The sequence below is a fragment of the Phalaenopsis equestris genome, unplaced genomic scaffold (genome assembly GCF_001263595.1).
Source record: "Phalaenopsis equestris unplaced genomic scaffold, ASM126359v1 Scaffold000132, whole genome shotgun sequence".
In the NCBI taxonomy this organism is placed as follows: domain Eukaryota; kingdom Viridiplantae; phylum Streptophyta; class Magnoliopsida; order Asparagales; family Orchidaceae; genus Phalaenopsis; species Phalaenopsis equestris.
In genome coordinates this window covers 473,797-486,750 of record NW_018164574.1, presented here as the reverse complement: position 1 = coordinate 486,750, position 12,954 = coordinate 473,797, and the positions used below count along the sequence as shown (strand labels likewise).

Here is a 12,954-nt window from a genome sequence, read left to right as displayed (position 1 = left end):
CGGCCACACATATCCTTCCGACTGTATAGTCAAATGACATAACAACATATAAAAGACCTAAAAAAAACTTTCCAAACCCCAAATAAAATATAATATGAGGTTGAACCCCCTTAAAATGTAAATTTGGAGCCTTAACTAACAAGTTTTTAAGTTATCTCCAAACCTTAAAGGCTTAAAAGCAAGCCCAAACAAGATCCAAGCGTTGATCGACATGCAACCCCAGCAAAATATAAGAGAAGTTAACAAACTAGCTATCCTGATCACAACTTTGAGCCGGTTCATTTTGAGGTTTGGTGGCCTTTAGGTCAGGCGACTGCTTACTGAGGGCCAATGCCAACTGCTTCGGGACTGGCCGGTCAATTTCACCTATTTAATCTGTCTAGGGTGGATGACGTTATATGTTCACATGAGTCTAGTCAGATAATTTTTTTTTTATGATTGATCTACTCTTATCCTCCTAGTAAGTATTATTCTTCCAATACTCTTGAACCTTCAAGCTAGATGTGCAGTCCTGAATTGTCTTTAAAAAGCCCAGCGATGCACATCACTTCATCCGCTGTCGCGAGATATCTTTGAGATTCGTGCCAATGCATTTTTAATTTACGAATACACTGATTAATTTACATCCCTAATTTTAAGCCAAAGGCTTACCATTCATTCCTCTTTGTTCGAAAGTTACTGACGTTAATAGTGTTGGGGATGAAGTCCGACTCGAGTAATTGCAACCAAGTATAAAAATAAAAATAATAATAATAGAAAAAAAAAACAAGGAAACGCTATACCATTATCTTTCGTAACCTTTACATAATTACATCGACACTATATTACATGCGAGGTTCCACAATATAGCATCCACATGAATGGGCATACAAGTTTTGTACTCGCGATTTGTAACTGTAAAATAATACATAGAAGCTAGCAAATCAATATGCCAAAATGATTCAACGGGAGTGTAGTCTGGGCAAACTGAAGATGTATATAAGGAGAATAGAATGCGGTTGATTCAAATATATCGGCGAAGGTAATCGAGTCGAGCTGGATGTTTGAGCTTCATCAACGCTTTCAGCTCGTGTTTCCTTACCATCTCTCTTGATACATTGAGGTTTCCTGCAATCTCTCCCAAGGTTCGCCTACCTTTCCCATCAAGCCCGTATCTTTGTCTGATGACCAAGCTCTCCCTGGGCTTAAGTGAATCAAGCTGCACAGACAAAAAGAGAAACACGCAGGAAATCACTAAAGATGCTTAGAATACAGAAAAAAGCAGCTTGGATTAGCATTGTGATACCATAAGGTTCAGTTTGAAGGATTCAAGAAGAAATTTCTAATAAGCACTCACCACATCATCAATAGCTAGACGGAGGGCAGGCTGTCTTCGCTTGCCACCTCCCACTCCATCAATGTCTGCAATCCCATCAACAAATTCTTCTTGAGTAACCGCATGCCTTCCATTGAGAGAACCTACTGCCTTTGAGGCCTTCAACACATCGTAGTATCTCTCAGGAGATACTCTCACCCTCTCAATTATCTCTTCGTCGGTCGGTGGCCTCCGGAGCTTGAATGCCAGCTCTAGTTTGGCCTTCTGGATCTCCAATCTGACCTGCGAAAAAGTGAGGTTTGTTTCAACTCTTCAGTTGTCTTACAAATTACTCCAGGCTCTGCCAACCATGTATTCAGGTGTATGAACGCAGGAAATCTTATGATAACAAAAACTACAGCTTGAAGAAAGAAAACAGTAATATGATTTTATGCATGAGACTAATCAAATCATAAATTTCTGATACATTGTGGTGTTATAAAAGGTCACTATAGTGCATCCAACGCAATGAAAGCTTTACCTGAAACATAGTTTGATATGCATAAAGTAGTGAAATGAAAACAAAAAAACACCGCTAAAAAAATTATTACATTGCTAATTCCTGAAAATCAAATGGAATGCTACAAATACAAAAATCTTTTGGGAGAGTTTCATAAATTTCAAAAACCAAATGAAAATATAAAATGAGCCATTTTTGCAAGAATTTGAAGCTTCAGCCTCGAGCATGGCAACATATTTATAGCCTACAGTTGAATCTAATTAGTTTTCAATACAGATTATAGCATGCTGGACATAGTTCATGCTTTTTACTGAACATTATGGCGATCATTTTTACATGAAACAGAAAATTCTAGAATAATCAATTAATTTTGGGCCTTTTTTTTAAATAAAATTATAGACAAAAATGCCAATAACAAGTACAGGTGAAATCTTTGAATTCATACCGCCTCGATGCCAAAGGATACGCGAGTGAAACTTGAAAGTGTCATAGATCTAACTATATAATGTCGAATCCAAAAGAGGGCATAAGTAGACAAACGGAGAGCGCGCTTTGGTTCGAAGCGATCAATGGCTGTAATAAGTCCCTTCACTCCAGCTTGACACAGGTCATTGAACTTATGAGCGCTTGCAATGTCTTGATAATGCTTGTTAATTACAAACAAGACCAGACGGAGGTTGTGCTGCAGTTTATGTAATATTAAATAATTAGTCAGATGAAGCAAAAACAATCAAACCCAAATGAATCAACTCACAGACAAGTAACAGATTGCATACAAGAGGATGTTTCCTTGAGATTTTATAATAACTATACTCATAGAAATCTCAGTAATTTCACATTAGCCTGTCTCAAACTAAAGTGAAGTCAAGGAAACTTATCTAAAAGGTTTAATTTATCTTTCAGTAACAAGCTAAAATACCATGCAAGTGGAGCTTCTACAAATGGCGGAATCAGAGAAATGTAGTTTACAAACAACAGGGAAATCAAGCATGGCCCTTAAACATTTGTTGAAATTTTTACAAAGATTTGAATTACATTTTGATCATTCATCAGATACAATACCAAATAGTACTTTTGTTGAGAAGTAAAACCTTTTTTATTGTACATAATGTTCAAAACACAAGTTGCATATCAGAATCTTAAACTTTGCCACTAGGCTTTGATTTTTTATTTTTTTAATTATCCGCATAACTATGCAAATGGCGGTTGATCATTTGTACCATTAGAAACTATTTTTCCTTCAAAACAAATAACAAATTTGTTAGAAAAAATAAATTTGTGCATCTGGTATCATATCTTTAGTCTATTGACAAGGATCAAGCAACATTTCGAGTGCTGCAGCATTGTTATTAAACAATAGAATCTTGAAACATAATATAAATATGCCAAAAAAATTTCTTGAATAGATGGGAGTTGATAAAAATTCAGAAAATAAGCACAAAATCATAAATGACACAAATTTGGCTGATTGAGAAAAACGTAGAAACCTTGATAATCTTGTTTCTTGCTGCATGACCAACTTCTAGCTCTCTTTTCATTCTTGTGACGCTCAAGTTAACTGCTTCTGCCAAGTCTACATTTGTCAGCTCCCTACCTAAGTCCTCATACAGATTCTTTTTCACCTTGAGCATCGCCTATCCATAAAAAAAGTAGCAAATGGAATTGATTAGAATAGCTATGTAGCAAATACAAAAATCGGCATCTACAAGAGAACACTAATTGCTTGGTGTTCAGAAGTACTTTTTTTTTGCTGAGAGTCATGACTTTGCCATTGGAAGTCATCAACGGTGCTCAAATATAACACCACTGTGCTTCAGTTTGGTGGTATCATGACCATCTAAGTATCCTAGTTCTGATAAGAAAGAGCTTGAGTGTTTAAAAAACCATCACTACAGAAAAACAATTCAATTTCTCCTGATGGATAAAAATGAACTACTTCTAGTCAAGTCACCAGGGCTCAAGTATTTAAACCAATTTATAAACATATGCAAACTGAAATACATAATCAACAAGAGGTAATTAGCTTTTGGCTCTATAATGCTAAGAGTACAACAAAAAGTCGCCTCCTGGATGCCAATCGAACCAACTAGAGCAAAGAAAAAGATAGACACAATGTTATGGCGATAGAACAATAGTTCAGCAGACTAGTTGAATCAGGCTGGATAGAAGGCGAGCAAAGCTTAAGATCAAACGACCAAGCCCACTAGAAATGAGATAGAAGGGGTGATGTGACAGAAAGCGAGCGAACCCCAACATCAAGTGGCAAAGCCTCCCAATTGCGAGTTTCCATTTTCCAGACTACGATCAACCGACACATTAAGCCATAACAAAAAGTTAGTTGATCAAACACAGAAGCCCAATAGAAAGAAGATGAAATTAAGTTAAACGACCATACAATTCAAAATTAAAGTCAAGCGACCCGGGAAATATAAATGGGGATAACTCTTGATGTCCTGTTTCAGTGGCTTAAGGGAAGCAATAATTGTATAGGGTTCCCCTAAGAAATCTTTGTGGCGTAGATTCTTTTTATTTGAAATAATGTAACGCTTCCCTCATAAAACAGGGAGGTTTGACTACTACAAATAGGAGATTGTGTACAAAAATAAGAACATTCCCTTTTTTTTACTTTTACTCAAAAATCATAATAGAAAATTCAGGACTACTCTTTTTCTCATCAAGTCTCTCTTTTCTCTTCAGCTTGCGTGTACTATTTGGGTGTGATTCTAACACAAATCTACATTCAAAACCCTAAAATGTGCGATGAGCGTGAAATTATGCTTCCAATGAGATTAAGAGCAGTGCAAGAGGAGTAAAGTGTTCAAGAGAATGCAAACGATATGGAATGTACCAAGGTTTACGTGACCTAACAGATATAAGAACTCAAAGATAAGATGAGGGAAATGATAAGGGAGACATTACTATAAAGAAGCAGATCCGGTGGCCCTACTGTTGACTCGCTCCCGAACTCCAAGTATGAGCGATGAGAAATACCGTCTTGACGGTGGGGGCTCTGCATCTCAGACGTGAGATTGAAGAAGACATGCATGCGCTCGCCGACCAACCCCTGACAATGCTTTCTCCAGACGGATCATCGAAGCTGAAGCACCAAAGTGAATCAAAATCCTGACTCTGGAACCATATCAAGGGAAGATTGATCCAACCGAGCACGTTGCCTCTTTTAAGTTGATGTTCTGTCTACAGAGGGTGAACAAAACTCTAAAATGTTGACTCTTTTTTATGACCTTGAAAGACTCTGCGCTCCAATTGTTCAATAGCTTGTCGAACGGGATAATCGCCTCATTCAAGGAATTGAAGATGATGTTCATGCCCATAAACCATAGAGAGACTCTCAAGCATTGTTGCAAGTATGGCAAGAGCAACAGGAGCAGTTGCGCGACGCTATAACTAGATTCCATAAAGAAATGTTGGAGTTATGGTATTTGGATCCCATAGCTGCGCACGCAACCCTCGCCCAAGTTTTGTGAGAACGTTATTTCAAATACGCTTTAGGACTACAAACGACCCAAGACATTAGCAGAGCTAGTAGAGCTTGCCAACGAAGACATTTTTGGCAAAATAATACAGCTTACCCCCGGTCGTCTGGAAGCTTGAACGGTCACGCCAAACCCACTAAAAAGTCCTCACGACAGCAACTAGAGGCCCATTCATCCACCGTGAAGCTACATCCCGAAGAAGACCACACATCAGGATCAAGAAAGTGTACGATACCAAGGAAGGAGAATGGATTGATACTCGGAGAGGCCACTACCACCAACAGATCATATCCCTCACTAATCCTACTCAAAGTCTCAATGGTAGAGATCGTAGAAGCCACTCATAACAAAGACTATTACCAGAAGCCTGCACATATGAAAGCCGAGAGATACTCCCGAGACCTAAAAAGTACTGTGCTTACCAATGAGATCATTGGCATGACACAGAGGAATGTCGACACCTCCGATATGTAATCAAAGAGCTGATTCAAGTTGGAAAGCTTAAATAGGTTGGAGGAGAGTGGTCAATAACTTAGGAAGGCGTCGCCGACAAAAAGTAGAGGAAAGTCGTCTCGGACCTAAGAAATTCATATTATGAGAGTTGCTCCTACCATCCATGAGGAGATAGAACCAAGGCCTCACAATGGTCAACTCTAACAAAATCTGATCAGGCGAGTCATGTTTGACTGCTGAAGACCTACTGTTGAAGGCGAGACATCCTTGGTCCCTTCGATAAGTCACGAAACATCTGCCCATCACGTTTACTAATGAAGACTTATTGTTGAAAAACAATCTTTGCAATGAAGAAATTGTCGTTACTACTATAAATAAAGAGCTAGTTCCCTTGCATATAAGGTATTGAGTCGCTCGCCTTTTCTAGTGGCATGCGAGTGAATGGTTGAATTGTATACACTAGATAGTCATCCCTGCTCCACCTGCATGGAATCCATTTTTTGACAACCCCAGAAATCTCTCCGTGAGGAACTCCATGGGGTTATAACGAAACAGAAGGGCTGGTTGGAATCAACAGGGGAAGGGGAGACACTGGAGGCAGCACAGACCTTCGAGATGTCTAGAAGATGCATCAACAGCGAGACGGGAGGATAAAGCATGAGCAACTGGAAGCAAGAGAAGAAAATGCTAAACCAAAATTGAAAGTAAAATCCTCATGATTAAAACAACCATATTTATAGAGGGACAGAATGATAAAAGGTGCCAAAAGCTCAAAATGGTAGAAATGGAAATTACAGATAACTTAAACGTAATAAACACAATCAACATCACATCACGAGAAGAGGTGTGAAAATCGAAGTGCGCAAATCCTCATTAAAATATATACATATTTACCAACAGTAATTACATCAACTGGATGGTAGGAAAAATAATATACAAGAATCAAACATTGCCTCAGTTGGGAGACAACCAAGTTGGGCAAGTCTCATCAAAATATGCTCCCCACCAGACCTAAACTGACTAAAGCGCCTCGAGTCAACTTGAGCTTGGAAGACTGAACACTTTTCCTTTCGCTCCGTAGGCTCAAAAGAGCATCTCATCACTTACGGAGTTAAGCTTCCCTTTCCAGATCAACCAACTTGGCCATACCGTTGACCATCCCGACTGAAGTTGCACCATCTACATGCTCAAGGAGACTGTCGATTGAAAAGCTCATCACCTGGCAAATAATCAATGGTTTAGCATCTTGCACGTTAACAGCAGGGGGGTGCCCTCCGTGGCTGCTTGGTCGCCCCCAGCCTCATGCTTAGGGGGCATGAATCCTTGGCTCGCCCACTCTCCACTGTTCAAAAGTATGCCCGGAGACTCATCCAGATTCAAAGAAGCTGAATCGACTGAATCGTAACTTAAGGAGGTGAGAAGTATAAGAAATCACGTCCAATATATTAAGGAAAAAAAAAACCTTTCCTTAGACATAGCATCATTCCATACCAAGCACTCTTAGCTTTATGAATAAATATCAAATCATAGGATCCTCACTCCGAAACCCTTGATCCACAAAGCTGCCTAAATGATAGGTTGGGGGGAGAATCCATGACTGGTTCACCCAACGGGTCTGCTTCCTCCGAGATAACAAGAGCAATGCCTGACTCAAGGACGTATATGAGACAACAGACTCCATCCTGCGAGATACTCAAGAGGCATCCACAAGAAGGACACTAGGTGCCTGGAGGATGGATAACAGCCCAGCATGATCAAGCGCCCCAATGACGGAAGATAGGCCAACATGATCAGGCACCCGGATAATGACTGAAACTACCAAAGAAGAGCCTGGAAAGTTTGACGATGTTTCATCATGTTTTCGTTTCAAACCACTACCGCTATGATGTTTTCCAAACAGTCTACGGAGAATGGCTTATCGAAACCTCAGCCTTGGCCAGCATAAGCTCCCATTCGAATAACCCCAGCAGAAGAGTGAAATCAAGGAAAAATGAAAAGGCCGGGAAAGTCGAACGAGGTTTTATCAAGCTATTTATAAAGCATGAGGCTTGAAAATCAAGGATGTATTAAAAAACCTTACATCTCAGCATTTACGATTGATTTAGAAAAAGGTAATGATCAACTTAATTTTGTCATTGTTGATAAATCACTCGAAGAAAAAGAACTTGTGGCCCGATTGCAACCGATAATAAAATTCTCGCTACTCATTTCAAGTAGACTGACTTTAGAAGAAAAATACAACAAACTGAAAAGTTCAAAATATTCACATACAAAATCACTATCACAAGATAAGTTCCCTCAAAAAATACTGGGGCAATTGCAAAACCACCAATGCATACAATCATAGATAACATCAAGGTTGTTGACTCTACGTCATCTACAGAAACTCAGTTAGCTTGGAGCAGCCTCCTCAGAACACATCTCCCGCAAGAAATGAATGGTTGGGAGCCAAGAGGTTCTAGTCAATGCTAAAGAACAAGAAACTTAGCCTTCACCTCAGCAAGGTCTTCACATCTCCAAAAAATATTCCTCAAACAAAGCTCCATTTTTTCTTCCAGGATAACAATATGCTCTTTCAACTCCACAATATCCTCTTCCAGGTGCATAACCTTGTCCTAAATACCCACCGCGTCGGTTTCCACTCATTCCAAGCCCCCAACCACGAAGCTCAAGTTTTTTGTCCAGTGAGCATAGGTCCACTTTACTTTCGCAAGATCTTCAAAAATAGCAATCAGTTCAGTTAGGAGGTCTACACACTCAACGCAATGGTCGGGTGGCAAGCAAAAGATGGTTGCGCCATCATCCACTGATCGTTAACACCCATTGATGACTCAATTCCAGGGGGTGCGACCAATCGCCTTCACAGTAGTTGTTTCATCCCCAAAATCCAAAAGCACATGGAAGGAAGTCAACACCAATTGCCCCACTCTCAGAGGTAAACTCTCTATAGCAAGTACAGGTGCAAGAAGTGCAAACACGACATCCTCAAGAAGTTGCGAGCCTCCGATCTCCATCTTTTAACAAATCTACTAGAAATAATTTCCCTCACGGTCAGTTGAAAAGTTGCAAAAAATGCATAGGATAAAGAATTCTACAAATAAAAAACAAGTAAGTGCGTACACCCATTTATAATTGAAAATGTTGACCTTGGGGCTCTACCATCTCTTACTAAATTAAGAAACAAAGTGAAAATAAAAAATTAAGTCTAAATAATTCTTATTCTCCTGTTCTTCTCGAAGTTTCTACATCAAATAGATAAGAGAATAAGATAATTAAATATGTACAACAAAAATTAGCATCCCAGACATCCAATCAAACGAACTGAAGCAGGAAAAAAAATAGACACTGAGTTATGGCAACTGAACAACAGATTCATTTGACAAGTTGAATCAGACGACCCTCTCTATAGGAGCTATGAAATCAACATAGAAGAGGTAGCTGGATAGAAACAACTACTGTGAAGGCGAATCTACTAGAAATAATTTCCCTCACGGTCAGTTGAAAAGTTGCACAAAATGCATAGGATAAAGAATTCTACAAATAAAAAAAAAGTGCGTACACCCATTTATAATTGAAAATGTTGACCTTGGGGCTCTACCATCTCTTACTAAATTACGAAACAAAGTGAAAATAAAAAAACAAGTCTAAATAATTCTTATTCTCCCGTTCTTCTCGCAGTTTCTACATCAAATAGATAAGAGAATAAGATAATTAAATATGTACAACAAAAATTAGCATCCCAGAGATCCAATCAAACGAACTGAACCAGGAAAAAAGATAGACACTGAGTTATGGCAACTGAACAACAGATTCATTTGACAAGTTGAATCAGACGACCCTCTCTATAGGAGCTATGAAATCAACATAGAAGAGGTAGCTGGAATGAAACATCAAGTGACCAAGTTCCCAAGAAACGAGTAAGAAGGGGTGATTGAACGGAAGGAGAGCGAACCTCAACATCAGGCGGCCAAGCCCCTAGTTGGGAGTCTCAAATTCTCTAAGCAAGATCAACTAGCAGGTTAGGGCATCCCATTAGGTTAGGCAATCAAACACAGATACCCAATAACAAACAGATGAACTTACGTTTCATGACCGTGCAACTCAAAGCTAGAGTCGGGCAACTCGATCAAAATTAAAGAGGAAAACTCTCAACGTATTGTGAAGAATAAGAGTTTGGTCACTCAAGGGAAGCAATAATTTTATGGGGTCCCACTAGAAAAACTTTGTGGAGTGGATTCCTTTTATTTGAAATAGTGTAATGCTTCCCCGCATAAAAAATGGAAGTTTGACTCCTATAAATAGGGCACACGGTACAACAAGAAGGGCACTCCATTTTTTGATTTTTACTAAGGAATTTTAATAGAAATTCGGGAGTTTTTTTCTCATCTACTCTCTCTCTACTCTGTAGTGCTTAAGTTCTATTTCTCAGATGTGATTGTAAGACAAATCTAAGTTCGACACTAAGAAAAAGCCATCACATACTAAACGAAGACTAAGCAGAATGGAGAATATAAAGATAAATATTTAAGAATACCTAAATTCCAGAAACAAATTCTTAATATGCTGGGTATTTCACCTTCATAGGCTGCATCAGTTTGAAGAGCCAATTATGCTCAGCCAGTGACAGAACTGGCGGAATGTTCATCTTCTTCCAATCCAAACTGCCCAAGTCAATAGACACCGAATATTCCCGCAACAACTTAACAACTTCCAACTCCTCTTTCTCCTCCTTTGAGGCATCATCCCTCACACCATCTCCTGCAAGCAACTCTCCCTCTTCCTTCCGCAGACGCTGCAGCGCAATCCTCCCATCCAAACTCAGTCGCCTCGTCCTCCTCTTCCTGTTCCTCACAACCCCTTCTCCGCTCTCCACGCCGTCCTTGCACCTTTTCTTCCGGTGTCTTCCGCGACCAAGTTTGGAATCCAATTCCATTTCCGATTCCTGCGCCGGGCTCAGCTTATATATGTTCTCGAGCGCCTCCGCAACCTCACTGTAGTCCAAATCCGCCGCGACCGCAGCCGATGCAGGGGAAGCGGAGGCAGACTCGATGGAAATGGTCTGGGCTCTCTTGGCCTGCTTCCTAGATTTAGTCAGTGTTTTTGCTGAGTTCGTATCTGATGATTTGAAGGCGACGAAAGAGAGATGACGCCGCCGGAGGGGCTGCGACCAGCCCGCAGAGTAGCCGGAGCCGATGCCGAGGGGCGATGTTCTTGACGGCGCGTTGGAAAAGGTGACCACATCCATCTCGACTGATGCCCAACACGTATGTCAACACACGCAGAGATTCTGGCCGGCGAGCTTCCACTTACAGAGCAGAATGAGATCAACAATTAGCCACGAGTACGATAGCCGAGGATTTTGGATTTTGCAGTTTCTGGAATTTTCTTTTCAGAGCAAACACCTTAAACAATATATTCTCAAAATTACTGTAAATCTATTTTTTTTTTCCATAGCAAATATTCAAAGGCCAAAACCGTAAATTATTTAATTCGGCTGAAGGATAAAAGTAAAACCAACCATCTTCATTTGTTTTTCCTTAATTTTCCCTTCGTGTCGAAGGAAATTATTTCTGGGAGGTCTAAAAATTATTGATTGCTCCAATAAATTTTATTTTTATGAAAGTAATTAAAAAAAGACATTGAGATTAAAAGTAAAAGCGGCTGCCCGTAGGGATGTAAACGAACCGAACACGAGCTGAGTGTTCGGCTCGTTTATATTTCGAGCTCAAAAAATGTGTTCGTGCTCGGCTCATTTGCTTAGCAAGCCGAACACGAGTCGTTCACAAATAAAGAGTCGTTTTAATAGCTCTAATCACATAGTCATAAGATGTTAAGGTTTGAGGTAAGATTTAAAACATCATTTAAATCTAATTTAATAATTTTTATTCTATTTTCTTCACTAATACTTTTTGATGATTATAAATCTGTGGCCTTATAGTCAATTAATTTTTTTTAAAAATACTATTCATCAAATATATTATATATATATATATATATATATATATATATGTAATAGATTTTAATTGCCATTTCGTATTTGGTAAAATTTTTAAGACTATTTATTAATTTAATTATAGTGCTTAAACCTCATTATTTATTAAAAACCATATATTATTAATTAAGTAGCCGAAAGAAAGTTGCACGATCCGATGTGGGGGTTCGGGGCGAAGAGCGCCCCCACGTTGCTATTTTGTCAACCATTTGAATTTCATAAGAGAAGGCGAATTTCAGTTTTTTTTTTTTTAATGATGGGGAAAATCCAGATATTTTATTTAATTTTTGAGTTATAAGCTACAAATTCTTGCACTGAAATTCTAAAATTTAGTGGCATTTAGTGCAAATGCAATAATTATTATTTCACCATAATTCCATAGATAGCACCCTAAAAATTATTATTTACAAATCTAGCATCCTCTTTCATCTATTTTTCAAATTATCACTTAAATATCAAAATTCATGATAAAACTTCTGAACGATTTGATTGTGGAACGTCTAAATACATAGGTTCGATAGTTCTAGAACATCATTTGTGTGCTAGGTTTTATAAATAATAATGTTTCAGGTGTTGTATGTACATATTATTATTATTTGTTAAGCAAGGTAAGAATTCAATATTGAAATTCTTCACTTTATTTCAAATAATATACTTAATATTCCATAAAAAAATGTTTTACCATTCACTTTTGCTTAGATGTATTAATGTTTGGCAAAACAAAGATAAATTATAATCTGCCATGACATTTTCAATCATCTAATATAATAATAGTAGAATAAAGTGTCAATATGGTCCATGGCTATTTACATGGGGTTGTTTAGTATCAAAGTTTATAGAAGTGTCAAAATAGTTTCCAAACTCTTTAAATTGGGGGCGAAAAAGTCCTCATGAAGGACTATTAGGGCTCAATTTTAAAATATCAGAGGACAATTTCCATACTTCTATAAGCTGAGACTAAAATATCGCTATGTAAATAGTCGGGGACAATTTTGACACTTAATAATAATAGTTCTTGTTAAATATATATTTCATGGGAGTATCTTCAATGCCAAATTGACTTATTATTTTTTTAGTGGGCCGCATCGGATTCATCTTCAATTCTGCCTGAGGCCCATTTCGTGTTTATTTGCTAAATTTGTAAGAAAAAAATAAAATTTAATTTTTAACATTATTTTAATACAAATATAATAAGATTTTA

The 12,954-nt window shown here is 38.3% G+C and overlaps 1 protein-coding gene across 1 annotated transcript; it reads right to left on the bottom strand.

The window, feature by feature from the left end:
• Positions 1–757: 757 nt before the first annotated feature.
• LOC110021308 (RNA polymerase sigma factor sigE, chloroplastic/mitochondrial) lies at positions 758–11,144 on the bottom strand. The gene is made up of 5 exons (XM_020719750.1): positions 10,338–11,144; positions 3,302–3,448; positions 2,260–2,496; positions 1,337–1,597; positions 758–1,198 (listed from the first exon to the last, which is right to left on the bottom strand). The coding sequence occupies exons 1-5, from the start codon at positions 11,004–11,006 to the stop codon at positions 1,004–1,006; spliced, it is 1,509 nt and encodes a 502-aa protein (XP_020575409.1). The 5' UTR covers positions 11,007–11,144; the 3' UTR covers positions 758–1,003.
• Positions 11,145–12,954: the final 1,810 nt, after the last annotated feature.

Excerpts from the sequence above, each read along its gene's own strand:
- LOC110021308 (XM_020719750.1), bottom strand. The coding sequence starts at position 11,006 with ATGGATGTGGTCACCTTTTCCAACGCGCCGTCAAGAACATCGCCCCTC. Across the intron at positions 1,598-2,259 it reads TATCCTTTGGCATCGAGGCG|GTCAGATTGGAGATCCAGAA; the intron begins GTATGAATTCAA and ends ACTTTTTCGCAG. Across the intron at positions 1,199-1,336 it reads GTCTAGCTATTGATGATGTG|CTTGATTCACTTAAGCCCAG; the intron begins GTGAGTGCTTAT and ends TTGTCTGTGCAG.